The 15,931-nt window shown below is 45.4% G+C and overlaps 10 protein-coding genes across 10 annotated transcripts; 5 read left to right on the forward strand and 5 right to left on the reverse strand.

Annotated features, from left to right (window-relative positions):
• Window positions 1–92: 92 nt before the first annotated feature.
• COCCADRAFT_111376 (uncharacterized protein) lies at window positions 93–575 on the forward strand (the record flags this gene model as incomplete). Its single annotated transcript, XM_007719942.1, has 1 exon — window positions 93–575. A coding segment is annotated over one exon (483 nt), but the record flags the coding sequence as incomplete, so codon positions are not given.
• Window positions 576–1,310: 735 nt separating this feature from the next.
• Window positions 1,311–2,412, forward strand: COCCADRAFT_9871 (uncharacterized protein; the record flags this gene model as incomplete). Its single annotated transcript, XM_007719943.1, has 2 exons — window positions 1,311–1,821; window positions 1,871–2,412. The coding sequence occupies 2 exons, from the start codon at window positions 1,311–1,313 to the stop codon at window positions 2,410–2,412; spliced, it is 1,053 nt and encodes a 350-aa protein (XP_007718133.1).
• Window positions 2,413–2,567: 155 nt separating this feature from the next.
• COCCADRAFT_41742 (uncharacterized protein) lies at window positions 2,568–3,215 on the reverse strand (the record flags this gene model as incomplete). Its single annotated transcript, XM_007719944.1, has 2 exons — window positions 2,568–3,030; window positions 3,088–3,215. 2 exons carry the CDS (start codon window positions 3,213–3,215, stop codon window positions 2,568–2,570), a joined length of 591 nt encoding a protein of 196 aa, XP_007718134.1.
• A 459-nt stretch (window positions 3,216–3,674) lies between these two features.
• Window positions 3,675–5,841, reverse strand: COCCADRAFT_41743 (uncharacterized protein; the record flags this gene model as incomplete). The annotated part of the gene is made up of 3 exons (XM_007719945.1): window positions 3,675–5,105; window positions 5,148–5,440; window positions 5,490–5,841. The coding sequence occupies 3 exons, from the start codon at window positions 5,839–5,841 to the stop codon at window positions 3,675–3,677; spliced, it is 2,076 nt and encodes a 691-aa protein (XP_007718135.1).
• A 178-nt stretch (window positions 5,842–6,019) lies between these two features.
• COCCADRAFT_111372 (uncharacterized protein) lies at window positions 6,020–9,575 on the forward strand (the record flags this gene model as incomplete). Its single annotated transcript, XM_007719946.1, has 4 exons — window positions 6,020–6,995; window positions 7,660–8,029; window positions 8,090–9,024; window positions 9,508–9,575. 4 exons carry the CDS (start codon window positions 6,020–6,022, stop codon window positions 9,573–9,575), a joined length of 2,349 nt encoding a protein of 782 aa, XP_007718136.1.
• A 156-nt stretch (window positions 9,576–9,731) lies between these two features.
• Window positions 9,732–10,205, reverse strand: COCCADRAFT_9874 (uncharacterized protein; the record flags this gene model as incomplete). Its single annotated transcript, XM_007719947.1, has 1 exon — window positions 9,732–10,205. The coding sequence occupies one exon, from the start codon at window positions 10,203–10,205 to the stop codon at window positions 9,732–9,734; it is 474 nt and encodes a 157-aa protein (XP_007718137.1).
• A 1,056-nt stretch (window positions 10,206–11,261) lies between these two features.
• Window positions 11,262–11,867, forward strand: COCCADRAFT_111378 (uncharacterized protein; the record flags this gene model as incomplete). Its single annotated transcript, XM_007719948.1, has 1 exon — window positions 11,262–11,867. One exon carries the CDS (start codon window positions 11,262–11,264, stop codon window positions 11,865–11,867), a length of 606 nt encoding a protein of 201 aa, XP_007718138.1.
• Window positions 11,868–11,929: 62 nt separating this feature from the next.
• COCCADRAFT_111369 (uncharacterized protein) lies at window positions 11,930–13,002 on the reverse strand (the record flags this gene model as incomplete). Its single annotated transcript, XM_007719949.1, has 4 exons — window positions 11,930–12,055; window positions 12,104–12,279; window positions 12,331–12,433; window positions 12,487–13,002. 4 exons carry the CDS (start codon window positions 13,000–13,002, stop codon window positions 11,930–11,932), a joined length of 921 nt encoding a protein of 306 aa, XP_007718139.1.
• Window positions 13,003–13,132: 130 nt separating this feature from the next.
• Window positions 13,133–13,597, forward strand: COCCADRAFT_9876 (uncharacterized protein; the record flags this gene model as incomplete). The annotated part of the gene is made up of 1 exon (XM_007719950.1): window positions 13,133–13,597. One exon carries the CDS (start codon window positions 13,133–13,135, stop codon window positions 13,595–13,597), a length of 465 nt encoding a protein of 154 aa, XP_007718140.1.
• Window positions 13,598–13,785: 188 nt separating this feature from the next.
• COCCADRAFT_111380 (uncharacterized protein) lies at window positions 13,786–14,567 on the reverse strand (the record flags this gene model as incomplete). The annotated part of the gene is made up of 2 exons (XM_007719951.1): window positions 13,786–13,995; window positions 14,073–14,567. The coding sequence occupies 2 exons, from the start codon at window positions 14,565–14,567 to the stop codon at window positions 13,786–13,788; spliced, it is 705 nt and encodes a 234-aa protein (XP_007718141.1).
• Window positions 14,568–15,931: the final 1,364 nt, after the last annotated feature.

Genomic DNA, 15,931 nt, shown 5'->3' on the forward strand with positions numbered 1-15,931 from the left:
AATCTCTGTATCAGCGTTTGGATTTGGTGCCGAGCGAGCGAGGGCTTCTTTGGCGTTTTGACTGGGTGCTCGTCCAGGTCCTTGTTTTAAGCTTATTCTGGATCATCTTCTCCAGCTCAGGTGTTCTGATTACTGAGCGGGATCGTGGAGGTCTTTTCTATCCCAAAGCAATTAAACATCTCTTGATGGGGTTGTATCTAATGCAAGCCTGTCTGATTGCTCTGTTTCTTCTCGTACGAGACTCGCAGGGCAAAGCTAGGTGCATTGGACAGGCATGCATCATGGTGTTTGCTACAGGGCTGACTATGATATACCATCGCTTGCTTTGCAGAGCATTCAACCCACTGCTGAAGTTTTCCCCCACTGCGCTTAACGAGAATCTAGCCAAGGAGACAATACCATCCCCTCCCTTTCTCCACAAGGCTCTTACATCAACTCCAGTAATTAGCATTCCCAGCGATGGTCACGGGATTAGCTCTGCACGAGCACTGCAGCTCAGAGAGGAACTAAAAGGCGTTGTAATATCTGATACGGACGCAATCATAACTGCATCAGGCAAGATATCTTTGAACTAGATACTATGCGAACAAGATCCTAGGATTTTTTTTTGCGCGGACATAGTAGCGATCAATGCCATTTTGCAAACTTTGCCTTTGGATAACATGAATGTGCAATATAATCTTTATGCGGCGATCTCCTGAATTGCATGCACAGATCGTGCGTTCATGTTCAACCACCTCGTATGCACTGAGTCATGTCTTGTGGCGCGCGCAAATCTAGAACCACTTCAGGGATCCTTGCAAGGATTTAGACTCGGGACGCAACGGTTCGAACGGAAGGCGGACGAAGAAAATGAACGTAATTGCCGCCGTGCGTTGGTTCGGAGAATCGGATGTCGTTTCTATTGGTGTTGCAAGCGCTTGGATCAGTAGCGTTTGAGGTATTTCAAGCTTGCCGTGCTACAGTACAGCCGAACAGATGAAAACGCCGAATCGATGATCGTCTCATGTGAGCATTCCGTTTTACGGAAGACCTGTTTAGCGTCACAGAATGGGCCGGCATCCGAGATAGCCAGGTAACGGCATACCTTTCTGCCAATTAGTGGCCCTGCGAACATTGTTGTGAACGAATGGGTGCTGCCAATGAGGGCGTGCGCAGACATATCGCTATCTAATGCGAGAAAAATGCGCAGCTTGTGTTTTCTGTTTAGAAATTTTGAGCTACTCTACTATATATACTACTATAGTATGGATTGTATACAAACAACTTCTTTATCTTGATTTACAGTTACCTCCGCAATCAATCTCAGCATGACTCTTTACGAGAAAGGCGACGTCGAAGTTCAGATCCAACAAACTCGGTTTCGTGTCTCTTCGTCCGTCATGTTAGAAACGTCACCTGAGTTCAAAAAGCTTTTTACCACGCAAAACGGCACGTTGCGTAACAGTATCGAGCTTCCTGATGAAGATCCTGAAGCTTTCCACTTGATGTGCCAGTCGGCTCATGGCTCTTTTATACCGCAATCACACATATCGCTGCAAACGCTTGTGAAGATGGCTGACGCTATTCAACGTTACAAGATCCCCACCACGTCGCGCGTCCATCATACTGTAGCGTACAGTTTCATCACACAAACCTTAAGACCAGAGACGATTTCGACAACCAAGCTCCTTATGCTTCTTCGCGTAGCTAAGGTTTTGGGCCCTAATAAGTACCATCAGTTACTCCAAGATGTCTTTTTTGTCCGTCCACTTCAGTTGGGGCCATTGCCCACTGAGCAGTTTGCTGGTAGTCAAGATACAGATTGTGTCGTACTGTTAGGTATGTAGTCTGTCCTAGCGAGCACTATGAGGATTACTAAGTACCACAGCAAATCTGATGCTCAGAGGTGCAGCATGTCGCTCCGAAGTAGCAAGCAGGCTGTTGAGTCCGCCAGGTTGTAGCGAAGCTCTCTATCTACGCGAGAAAAACGAATTAGCCGTATGGGTCTTAGATCAAGACCCAAGTCTACAAGAGATCAACACTCGACTTCGAAGTTTACGGAGCGCTATAGACATTCAGAGAGAACAGCTACTGGACGCTAGTGGAGCGATCGAGGAAGCGACTGTAGACATCAGCCATTACGTCCGCACTACCATGGCAAATGCTCTGGAAGTTGGAGACAATCTCGAAGAGCAGGTTTTGAAGCTAGACACACGCCATGAAGTCAAACGCATAGACGTCCAGATTGCAAAGGAGGGCCGCATATCGAATAAACTAGTGGATGCTGATGATCTGAACCTAGAGCGCGTTTCTTCAAGCAGCACCCAGTTTGAGAATATGGAGGCCTACAGCGAACCCATGGAAAACCTGCTTGATGGCTGTTTAGAATTTGAGGACGACGAGTCCATCGCTTCTGCCAGAACAGTATAAGGGCATATGCTCTAGCTCTACATGGGACACGTCTTAGAACACGGAAATTTTGCACCACCAGATACTGAGTCAATATGATTTCATTACCCTCAACTAGATGCTTGGATTCCCATTTTCAACTTTAAAAAGAATTACATCTCTCATGATTAGCTTGATTATATCCATCGACGCAATCTCGCCGCCTCCGCTGGGTCTGCCTCCGCGAGCGACGAAAACTCCTGTAGGTCCGACATGCTTCCTAGAAAATCGTGTTCCACTTGTGCTAAGTCAGGTTCTGTTAATGGCAGATCTAGTTGCATCGGAGGCGCCATGAAGTTAATTTGTTGAGGCTCAGTTGCAGTAATGCTTAGAAACGATGAGGCTTCTGGCTGTGGTTGTCGTAGAGACAAAGTAGATGCGGTGCTCAGCACTGTAAACTGGTGCTGCAACTGGTCGGAGCTGGTTTCCATGCACACAGGCAGTGTATTAACATATGCCACAATGTCGTGCGCGAGTGGACGATCGTCTCCCGGGCTCCGTCCTGGCAGCATCGGCATGTTATGACCAGTTCGAATGTATTCGTACAACGTTTGTACTGTATCCTGTAGCTGTTTGATGTGTGCCTCAAGAAGAGCTACCCTATATATAGTGTGAGCCTGCTGAGCTAACTACTTCTCTCATCCCAGTAATACTCACAGAGATCTTTCATTCTGCTGGTGGCCTGCATCCTGGCTATAGTCACATAATGCGTCGTCCATCCGGCATTTATTGCATACACGTTCCCCATCACACAGTAGTAATGTAAGTCTTGTAGTCAATCGCATTATCCATAGCTACGCTTACTTTTGTTTTCTTGAATCGACACCGATTACATGCTTTCTTCACCCGTTGCCTAGGTCTTTGCATCATGCCCAGGATTATCTGTAAGTGCATATCACATAACATGCAACCAGTCAATTAGCAGCAATATATGTGCCCAAACGAAAGCATAGGATAGCAGCTGGGTGTTAGTGCTGTGCCACAATTGCGCATGTGGCGACTTGCTAAGAGTTGGGATTACGTGGTTCCTGGAGTGAATACTACCGTGCCACAGTTGATATGAACATCGGCTCTCTCATCGGAGACGCTACGGGAATATGTCGGTCTAATAAATGTGATTATGAGTTATTTTATAAAAGCTGGAATCGAGAGTATTTGTCAAGCAATCAGGAATGCTGTCGGCTCGGTCAATCGAAGGTATTGTGATTGTCACACATATGTAATACAATAACCAAGACTCAGATTTATCGACCATCGAGCTGTTTTAAAATCCAGATCTTACTGTTTTCCTTTCCATAGACATAGTATATGTCATTAGGTTGCTTTGATCTTTTACGGCGATGCAAAATCTGTGAGGGATTACAAAGCTTAAGTAGCCCGCCTCTATCTAGTAAAGCAAAGAAAGGCGCGTCGCCCTGCGCATGAATGGTATTTACTATTTTCTTGATGTCCACTTCAGTCACATCGCATACATAATTCGCCTGGGGACGCATATTTCGACTCTGGGGCAGTTGCCAGAATGTGATGTGGTCATCATGGTACCTAGCCATATGATCGGGATGTACGGGTACTGAGTATAAAGAGGAAGATCGCAACGGCGATCGTTCGGGATGGGCCGGATGAGCCGGTAGGGTCGGTTGGTTCGGTTGGTTCGATTGAAAGCCCTCGCAGATACTGCTGACAGATGTTGATCCAAATTTCTCAAAGAAAGACATGAGAATCAACACAAGCACCCCGTATTCTGTCAAAGCATATCTCGGCTCTTGGGTAAGAGCGGTCCATATCGTAGGAAGAAATAGCCCTGGATGGTTCCGAGGCATCCGTATGGTAGTCGCATTATCGGTCGTCATCAATGGAGTTAGAGCAGGCCGGCGTGGCTCGAAGATCGCTTGGCCAGTTTGACGAGAATGAGATTCTGCATCGAACTTGTCTGCAGGCGCAGAGAATAGGTGACTCGGTCGTTCTTGAAGCATGTGCATGCGAATCTGTGAAAGATCCGGGTCTTGATTGCATAGAGAAGATGTTTCACTGGACACAAACCCAAGCCTACGCGCAAAGTGACCAAGCCGAATGATCCATTCTAGACGCTCTGGTAATTCTATTTGGCCTTTCTTTTCTTTGTAAAAATTCCATTGGCTTTTCGTGTGGCGGGAAAGATAAAGACAGAGTTGCCAGTACGCATATTTTCCGGGATCGCTACATTCGAAGAATTGTTCATCATGTTCGTTGTATTGTAGTAAACACTGTTGCTCATTTTTCTCATACTGCTTGTAGCAACGCTGAAGTAGAATGTCTCTTACCGAGGGAAGACGTCTGGATATCGGGCTGAATTCGTCCCTTGGAGGGAATAGTTCACTCGCTGGAAACAACTCTCTAAGAGGAAGCATAATTGGTCCTAGTACCTTGACATGTTTGAAAAAAGTCTGGAAATTCAAGATGAATCCTTCGACAGCAAGGACTCTGTGGAGCATTTGACCGCGTACAGCAGGATCCTGTGCGCGAGGGAAGACCTGACATTTGGCGAACAGGGTCTCGATCGTTGAGCGATCGCAAGAACTCCATCGAGGTGCAAGGCCCCCAAGCCTCTCAACAGTGTATTCATCACAGAGGTAAGTGTTTCCATCTGTGATTGTATGCCAAATCTCATACATCTGGCTTAGATAACATTCGATTTCCTGGAGAAGTCAATGATCTGAGTCGCTTCGGATTGAGTGGACTCGTACCTGTCTGCACCGCCAGCTCAGAATCACTGGAAAACATCCAAGCTGAAAGCCCATCCATAGGGAGCGAAATGGCTCTAATTTTTCAAGACAATCGCGAAGCCAGTCATTACGCAGAACTTGATGAAGACTCTTCACCTTGGCTCCAAGCAACTTCTTCCACCTTAAAGCGACCTCGTAATCTTTCTTACGTTCATAGAATCGAACGTGAAGAAACTTTTCTCCGTCACATAGAGGCGTATGTCGCAAGTATAATCGACGAATCTGAACCAACGTAGCTGTGGGTGCGTCTATCTACTGTTTAGCAGACGATTGCGTGTGAATTAATGATTCTCTCACCTGAGCTGTAGAGATTCACGAGCCACCAGTCGTCTTGGTTGTGCAATCTATCTCGTTTCGCGGTCTCTAATCGGAATCGGCCGTGGAGGCATGGTAATTGAACCCTACCTGAAAGAGCAAGCCTTGGCGGATTTCCGACAGCATACAACGCTTGTGTGGAGATGCCTGCTTCATCCAGAAAGTTCTGATACTCCGAATATTCGATCAAAGCCGGTAAATTATGTTCTAGATCAGATATGCAGCATCCGACGCAATCGTCAGGATCCGAACCAGATGTACCGTAGCATAGATTCAGTAGGCGTATTTGGGCAGTCCCAAGGTAGTATCGAAATCTTTCAACTTTTGCACTCATACTATGACTTCTGGGAGGTATCAGCTCAGTTTCAGATTCTTTATAAATCTGTCACCGCTAGCACCCCTTGAAAGTGAGTCTTGCAAGAACCTGCTTATCTCAGAAAAGTATTTATATAGACACCGACAAGGTTTTTGCGCATGAGACATAGACTGTCTTTCATACAACTCCTCTAGTCATGCCGCCACACAATTGTTCAGATTGGCTGTACGGCTTTCAAACTGGAACTGATTGGTTCCTAGCGTGTGGGGATGCCTTACAGCGAGCGACTGCTGACTTTTGTAATCCTCATGCACAGTTTCCTTCTACAGTCTTGCTGATTGGTAAGCGTGAGAAAGACGCCGCGCGCCGTGCGCTGCTACAAACGCGTGCCCACTCAAAGTCACGCGGTATTGCACAGTTGCAGGCAGACAATTGCACATCCAACAACGAATACCCGCTACTAGTTGCGAGCCTAGATATTGACGAAGCTTGCAGCAAACAGAAGCCATTACAAAAGCATAATGGACACTTGCTTCATAAAGTCAAGTGGCTGTCAGAGCATTCATCCGCAACTAAAGTAGAGACTTTTGTGGAAATCGTAGTTGGCAAGTTATTAATATTGTTCGTCGATGTTATTTGTCTTTTCCTTGAGGATTTCTCTACGCCTAAGGAAGGAATCTATTTCCTACAAAGATGTGAACAGCATAGTAGCATATCGCAAGACTGGAAGCCACAGGTCATCCTTGTCAGTAATCGCACGTACAGGCGGAAGGGAAGCCTAAGCCTTTCCCTATTTAGTAGTATCCATCGCGTGGTACTACCAAAAGAAAGCCGCAAGACCCTGCCTTCCCCGAAGTTTTTCAAATTGAAGAAAGCCATCGATTCTAGTGTGAGGATGACAAGGAAAAGCAGGGACGCCTCCAAGCTGCTATACTCAGCCTACCATCTCAATGCCTTCTTCGAGCTGGCATTAAGACATGTAGCGACATGTAATTCCACACCGTTCAACTTTATTATCGCTTCACGTCAGCGAAATCGAAAAGAAAAATATCTTGGAGCCAATCTACGGAGCTTTCTGGCGCTATGCACCGCTAATCACGTAAGCAAAGAGGCTTCCCTCAAGTACATTGCTTCTGCGCTTATGCTGGACAGTCTTCCGCCAGGTATGCATCGTAAGTACTCTATGCCGAGCTATCATGTCAGGGTCTTACTCAACAGGCTTCAAACCGTCCTCGGTCTTCGAGTCCCTTTATCAATCTCATTGTTATGACGTCTTTTCGTCCTTACCATCTGAACGAGGCTTCTCTCCAACAGCTTCATGTAAACAATTGAAAGTGTTTTTTAGCCGATTCTGCTGCAAGATTGAGCAAGACGCGCTTACGGCGGTCCAAATGCATAAGAGAAATCTCCAAGACACACTCATCGACTGGAATACGCTCCGAAGCTCTCAAGTCTGCCTTTATTGCATCTTACGTAAGCCTGAACATAGCTTGCGTTGTGGGCACGCGCTTTGTGATTCCTGCGCTTGCAAATTTGGACTAAAACGGCACCAAATGGAATACTCATACCGCATCTCGCAATGCATCTTATGCCATTCCAATGTTGAGCTGACAGTTCGTCTAAAACCACCAACCGCCGGAAGCCGCCTGCTCGTTCTTGACGGAGGCGGTATTCGGGGAATATTTACGCTACATATACTCCAAGCGCTCGATAAGTATCGAAAACTCCCTTACCCTATCTATGATGAGTTTGACTTGACATTGGGTACAAGTACAGGTAAGTATCTTTCCTGGCTCGATATATGCGAATAGAAACATCGCTCATCACAAGATGCAGGCGGCCTTATTGTGCTCATGTTTCTCCTACGCCGGAGCTTGGACGAGTGCATCGACATCTTCAAGCAGCTGTCCAAACGTGTCTTCGTTCCTCGCCCTTTGCCCGGAAATTTTCTCTTCGCGAACATGTATCGATTTCTGTATTCACTACTCACAGATAGCTTCTACGGAGCCGTCAAGATGGAGGCATGCGTAAAAGAAGCATTCGGATCAAACACTACGCTATTTAGCTCCAACACATCGAACACAGGTATATCAGGTCTAAAAGTGGCAGTTACTACAATGGCCGTATCTAATTCGAAACTCTGCATCCTCTCTAACTATAATGGAGCGGGAGTAAGGAAAGGTGAGATGATATATTCCATCTTCAGGTGGAATGCTAATAGAGCAAAACAGGATACCACCACTATCGAGCCTCTTGTGTAAATGAGGAGACTCTTATATGCGACGCGTAAGTTATGTTTCCTTCGTCAAGCTCTCAAACTTATTTCAACCAGAGCTAGAGCTACATCAGCTGCTCCGTCCTACTTCCCAGCGAAGTTTATCCAGGGTATTGGATTTTTACAGGATGGTGGTGCAGGAAAGCATAACAATCCTATTGGTCCCGCTGAGTGGGAGTCGAAAGCCATCTGGGACAATACACCTGACCTAGCTGTCTCAATAGGTACAGGGTTCGCTCGAGATTTGGAGCCATCACAGACAGTTTCTAGAAGATTAGGTTTTCGTGACCGTTTCTTCTCGCGCCTATTCCGGCTTTTCAACGCCATGTTGAATGCCCAAGACAGCTGGGAGGATCACCTGAATCGAGTCTCTCTCGAGGAACGGCACAGATACTTCCGGGTTAACATAGCGCTTAGCACCGAGCCAGGGCTAGATGACGTGAGCAAGATACCAGATCTAGAAGACTTAACTGCGACATTTCTTCATGGTTACGATTTTACTAGCATCACGCAGGCGCTTTTTGCCGCTGCTTTCTTTTTCGAACTCCACCAGAAGCCTATTGCCAATAGAACATTGCTAACATGTTTTGGTTCTATCCGCTGCCGCAGCCCCAACAAGCGTGCGCTGATTGAAAGAATTCTACAAGAATATCCAGATGCCTCTTTTGCCATGGAAGACGGTACCAGCTTGGGCAATATCAGCGACTCCAGCCTTTGTACGGTATGTGGTCATTATTGCAAAGCTGTCAAGTTCAAAGTGTACCATGTCGACCAGAGAATATCCATCTACCTGCAGTTCAATCAATCGAATCAAACAAGAATCAGTGGTTTCCCACAGTCGATGTCGCAATTTGTAAGGCTCCAGCAGCTGGACGCTGAGTTTGGGAGATCCGATCATCAATTCGCGGACTATACAGGCATGACTCGTTGTCAATGTAAAACTAGTAGAAAAAGAAAGAAAACAGTACCCTCAGGGATTAGGTTCTCGAAGCGGCGGTGTCCTAATTTCAGTATAAGAATAGCTCTATAAAATAGAAACGTAATTTAGACTATGCAATGGTTAGATGAAAAGCGACTTGAAGTCGGTTCAAAGAAGAAGTTGGCGTGAGGACATCCTGGAAGCCCAGAATACCATATGAAGTCACGCGATTTTTCATTCACTAATTGTGCAGTATTTCAACCTGCTCTAAGAAAGATAAGTAGTTGATAGAATAATGTAGCATCCTGACACATGTGCTGCTTATATGTCCAATTGAACGCTCTATTTAAGTATATTTGTGTCATGCGTTTTATTATTCATTCTTTAAGCTCGTATAAAACTATGAAGACTCCACAAACGATACCATATCTCATTCAACGTCTGCTACAGATATTGTCGAGATTGCGGCAGAAGCGAGTAGATGGAGAAGACTGTAGACGCTTTCTAAATGATAGTATCACGGAAAGAAGGCGATACGAGAAAGCACGCCGTAAATAGATAGTGGTTGTTTAAACATTCGTGAATACAATAATACTTAAAACTTTCTTCTACATTGTACGGTCAAGGATCACCATGAGAGAGTGCATGGGCACATAATAACTTGTAACGAACAAACAGTGAGATTTCTAAAGGCTAACTAGTCTACCAAGCATGTTATGCAACCCTGTCTGTAGCTCGGTCTTCCTGCTTCATTGCTATCGCTAATAGTTGCGAATACTTCTCGTGAACCTCCATTGACCACGGTACTAGATTGTTGACATAGCGTTGAGCCCCTACTAAACTCGTCTCCATAGTGTTTAACCGCTTACAGAACATTTCGTTCAGCTCTGAGATATCGTAACGCAGCTGTCGCACCTCATTTTGTAACTTGGTCAACTCCTCGTTTGTCTGGGGCAGTGAGTTGTCGTCGGCAGCAGGCTTGATAGTAGTTGTGGTTTGTTCGAAACCTTCGTACGGACTTGAGAGCGGAAACGTATCCTCTTCCCAATTGAAATCCCAGTCTTGTTCTGGAATGGGTGGTAGACGAGGACTAAAAGCGGTGGATGTCCCTGTGGCCACTATTGTGTTTAACGATGAAAAAAACGCCGGTTGCTCAGAGAACAATCTAGTTTGATCGTTAGAGGCCATGTTCGTTAGATGTTAGTTGGAAACCTAGCGAAAAGTACAAGCTGTTATAGCCACTGGTACAGCATGACAAAGAAGCTGCAAGCATCAAGTTCATGGTAGTACGTCTTGAGTATGGAGAACAAGGTCTACCGCTTCCGAATGTATCCGGCACTTGACTGACTAGTCGGAGCAATGTTGTACTAGGTAAGGTTCTCCCCAGCAGAAATCACTTCTAGAACGATGGTTTTGACTGCGTTCGTTCAGCACCTATCAGTTGCAACTGCACTCCGCGCATGGTTGCAGCGCCTTTTTGCTTGGCTCCCCATGTATGCGGCTTGGCATCAGCTATGGGTCACTCAAGTGATATGATTGGTAATTATTTGATGGAATAATTAGTCGGCTCACCGTTTGTAAAATTGAAGTTGCAAACACTAGTGCAGTTTTTTCCGGCCGAACCGTTCCGAATTAATGCGGCTGTAGCTCGCAATCACTTTGTAATGCATCAACAAACCAGGTATATCCCTGTCATATCAGAAGAAGTCGGTACGAGATCCGAGCGCATACTTGTCCAGCGGATTAGAAGAACCGCATATGTATCATTCAAGCACTGATGCGATAGCTGCATTAAGCGCCGCCAGCAGAGTGAAAATCGGTCCGATATTGAAGTGCTTAGGTCTGGAACACTATCAATCAATGGCGTGGAGGAATTCACTGACACAGTGCAGGTTTTAAGCTTCCGCAAGTATGACGCTTTGCTATTCTACAAACCTGTCATTATTATGGGAACTGGGAAACGATTGTCTACTAGTCCAGTATTTAGTCCAGTTCCTGCCCTAGTACTTCTTGCTTCTTGCTTCTAAAGAAGCATTTCACTAGAGTCAATTACAATGAGTCGGTCACAGCCAAATCAAGAATGCACAGTGCAATCATCAGAGGTAATTCTGGTATTCCATCAGAGAGTTTGTGATTGACTTCAGATGACAGCAAAATATGAGTTCTTGTAACCAAAAATGCTGTGCCCAGGTTGCGGTATACATGACCAACTTGTATACTCATGGCCAGGGCCAGCTACAAATCATGTATAATCACCTGCAGGCGGCTCAGAGCGAAGTCGGGAATACACGAAGTCAAATCTTAGCGATAGAGAAGGTGTTACAACAGGAGCGGAAGGCAAGCGAACTCTTCAACCAGCAGTTTATGGAGCTGCAAGAATGTCACGACAAACTTTTAAAAGAGTATGAGAGTTGTGTGAAAGTCCAGGAAGATCTCAACAAATCTGCAAAAGAATCTCGGATGTTTGCCGATGAGGTTGCTAGGCGAGCCGAAAGCCTATTGAATAGCTCTCCAGCCAGGCTGGCTGGAGGCGATGTGGAAGGGTCGCAGAGTGGTCAAAGTATCAGTGGAATCCTTTTAGAGTCTGCCAAGAACGCTCTGCTTGTACAGGCAATTTCCAGTCAGCATTTGGAAGACGAAAATTTTACACAATTGAGGTATGTTATGGATCAAAATGTGGATTTCCAGCACCACAACATGGAGCTTCGTGAGCAAATCCAGACTCTATCCCAACAAGTTGAAGATGGAAAGAATGAGGTAGCAAGCCTGAATAAGGCTCTCGAAATTGCAACGGAAGATAGACGACGAAAGAGATCTCGACGAGGAAAGTCATTGGCAGGGCAGCACTAGTAGTTTCTCTCATCGTAATATTTTCAAACGTCTATACTCACAACAATACTTTTTATGAATTCTTACGTTGTCCCTAAATCTGCAATCACAGCTTCTGTTATATATTCGACCGGGAAAACTATAATTTGTGCATTTAAGACAAAAGGAATCAGTGACGGTGTGGGCAACGAGTCTCTCAAAAACTTATCCTACAACGTTTTTAGTGTGGTAATATTACTTCAAAGAAGCATAGGTACCTTCTTCAGTTCTTGATATGTTGTTTCAGCGGCGTATTGAATGAAAGCAACGAGATCCTGGCTGTGCTGTAATGTTGAAGAATCTGGAACACGCGACACTAAGTCATCTAGCATGACCCCAAAGGCGGTAGCCTTTTCATTTGTCGTTGCTTCTTGCGAATATGCTCTGTGTATAGCTGCCTGCTGTTCAGTGGTCGGTATGCCTTCAAGAAGTGTTCGATACTTACCAACTTGAACTTGACCATTGGTTGCTGAAATTGTGATGTCTTCCACATCAATAGAAGGCAAGTGAAGGCCTGCATCACACATAGCAGAGATACCAGAAAGTGCCTGAACAATTGTTATTATCGTTACCGCAATGATTGAACGTGCAGTGTCCCTACCTCTGCGCTTATCGTTTTTACCTCAGCTAAACCCAGCCGTGGGGAATGAGACACAGCGATCTCAGATAGTGGGAGACCTGGTCTATCGAATACAGTAAATAGAGAATCCTGAAATCTGAAGACAGACACGACGTTGAGAAGGTTCGGGTTCGGATCCTCTAGGCCATAAAAAAATTTTCCTGAGCTGCGTCGGATCATCACAACCCGATACGCGTTCTCATTAGCAACTGAGGCGATTCCTTGGGCTATACAATACGGCCTTTCCCCTTCCGGATCCACAATGTGTATACACCGATAGAATTTTCCAGGATCTTCATCGAGTGGTGTGAAGATTTTGCGCTTTACTCGAAGGGGTGTTGTAAACTTTTGAAGTTTACGTTCTAATGTTCCTTCTTCGCTATGTAATTTTCTCTTTATGGCACTCAGTTCACTAGAGTCATCATTTCTCGTAATAGGACTGGCGTTGTCGACGCCATTCACCGTTCTTGGAAAGATCGTCAGTCGCCTAGAACCCATCTTGGCAGATACTTTGCGAGCTATGCGCGTGGTGCAGGCTTAATATATAAAGACCTAACCGCAAGTTTCTATCCATGACCACATCAAGAACGTAAGAACGCTTGGTACCAAGACATCTTCACGTTCGACTATGGATTCAGCTGTGAGGAAAGTACCTCGTGGAAGGCCCCTCGAAGCTAACAACGTCGACCATATCGTACGATGCTATGGCGGCCAGACAATCGCCATAGAAATGGAACCTCACCATATGCAAAAATCAAAGCAGCCCAGAGACCTGGTTCAGTACATCGATTTTCTCAACCGCAGAAACGGGGAACTTAGACTCGAGCTCACATTCTACCGAGAATGTTACCGGCATGCAGAGAAATTTAAGGAAAAGATTACTGGGATTTCTCAAGATTTACTTCAAGCATGCATCATCGGTGTACTTGACGGTATAGATTTTGGTGAGATCAGAGATCTTTCAAACGCGATTTCAGACTCGGTAGATCAATTTGATTACGACCATGAACAAGCATTTGACGCCTTTATAGCGCCATACAAAGCATCGAAGAGCCCAACAAAGACTACGGTGTCAACAAATGGATGGATTTGAGATTCGTTTCTGTCTACCTAAGCATCTTTAATTCCTTGGCACTTGATTGGCAAGGAATTCCTTCTCTTATTATGCTCCCTTAGTTCAAAGGGTTGAAAATCCAGCTCTAGATATCTCACTCGTTTATGGCTTGTATGAGCAATGCCTTCTCGCGCTTGGTGCCTCATTTCCCGGTGTGCGCATACTACTCAGGTTATTTCGTGTAGCGCCAGTGAATGACAAGGCTTACCACAGATCGCGAGTCTTCCAACTCGTGTCTCTAGAACATCGTTGATAATTTGCCCTACATCTGGCCTGCCTTTTACCTCGGCAATTCGACTACCTGTCCGCCTGTATGATACTGTATTTCCGGCCTCATTTAGAATATCGTAGTCGCCGTAGATATAAACATCTATGATCTTGGAAGCATTAGCGTTCGTTAGAGTCATGTTGTCACACTGAAACTTGCATTCTCTCCATGCGGTGCGGGTCGCACTCCTGGGCTTTCTTTAGCAATACTACCGCCCAGGTATCGCCCTATCTTTCCGCTCCTTGACGCAACGCCAGTATCTTTGTATGTTGTAGCGTCTGGAAGGTCGTCTTTTCTCAGTATGGTGTTCATGACCTCCCACACCAAGTCCAGCTGATACTTATTATCTACGTGCCACACTAGAAGGAGATCCCTTGTCTTGGTTTTTGATTGTCGGTGGTCGCGTATAAGCTTTTGAACACACGCAAGATGGCCAACGATTCCAATTCCACTGGCGAACAGGACTACTGTACCAAAGTCTCGAAGGTCAAATCCCCGTCCGTAGGGCCCTTCTATAAATGCACTAAGCTCCCCGGTTCTATAAAGAGTTTGTGTGAGGAGTCGACTTGTGAAACCTGCCCTAGGTTGAATACGCAACTGGAAGTCGTGGTCATCTGATTCTGAGTCTGCTACCATGAAAGGGTGTCTCTGCAATATCGAAAAAAATCCAGGTCTCCTCATAGTAAGATATACATACTGGCCGGGCTGGATTTTCCAAGGCCTCGGCACTTTAACCTTTATTTGAAGAGTGTTGTGAAAGTTCTCAATATAGACACTTGTGTTAGGCTTGTTTACCGAAAGATTACGATATATGAGGAGGAGGTTTCTGTGAGTATAGGTCGCTGCCCACATACATGTAGCTACAATGACTTGCACTCGACCTATTTTATTTGATGGAGTAACATGAAGCCAAAGAAATATACATATTGACGTCGAGCAACTGACGTGAATGATCCGGAAGATCTCGTACACATGATAACGGAAGATGGGAAGAGACGTAACACTCATCAGTCCCACGCAGCAGAATATCTGGGTGGGTGAGAACATAGTACAAACAACAATGCAAGTTTACATACCGCTATCCCACTTATCGTTTTAATGTTGCCAACCCATTCGTAGGTAGTGAGTTCTTGTCCAGCATGAATAGACGCTTGTATCAGGGCAACTAGCCCAATTGTACTGTGAATTTGCTGGTATACCCTCAAGGAAATATGCAGAATATCAGCTGCTGCATTCGAGCCGGGGAGCAGAAGTATAAGATTTGTTGCGAGTATCGAAGCGGACCGGCTGCTGAGTTCTTTGGCGGCTTTGACACCCCAACCCATGCAAACGCCGTTGGCGCTCACAAATAGTAGGGGGAACATGGCATCCTTTGCTGAAATGCGCCATTTGGATATTCCAAACAGGTTAGTAGTAGAATACACTAGATACTTGAGCAAAGCATCCGTTGTGAGTGCAGCCAGCCACTGAAACACTAGGCGAGTGCTAAAACAGAGAATGAGGAAGGCAATAAGCCCTGAAAAGAGCACCGAGTACCAGGCAGAGGGGTTCAATTGGCGATCCATATCTAGATGTGTCAAGCATTGGGTCTAAGCTTACTGATATAACGGTGTAACAGACATGGTCAGTGCGGGTTTACCGCGTATAAATACATGGCTCAGTGTCCTGCAGCACGTCTTTTATTACACCATGAACTCTAAAAGACTAGAGCAGGAGTCATTCCGGAAACGGAGAAACAACTTTATTCGACGTGGTCATGAAATCAGTGATCGATACAAAGTGGGGGTGTGGATATGTATTCAGAAGGATAATGGTCAATTGTACATCTACAATTCAAATCCAACACGAAAAGATTGGCCACCATCATCTGCACAACTTGTAGGTTATTGGAAATCTCACCATGTAGAGATATCTAATAAACATAGGAGTCTATGTATCCTGTACCTATAACAAAGACTAGTGGAGATTTTCCACAACACCAACTTCGAGTTTTTCCAGAATAGGTGTATTTTAGCTCTATATATACAAACAAACCACGAGAAATC

This window comes from Bipolaris zeicola (assembly GCF_000523435.1).
Source record: "Bipolaris zeicola 26-R-13 unplaced genomic scaffold scaffold_372, whole genome shotgun sequence".
Taxonomy (NCBI): Eukaryota; Fungi; Ascomycota; class Dothideomycetes; order Pleosporales; family Pleosporaceae; genus Bipolaris; species Bipolaris zeicola.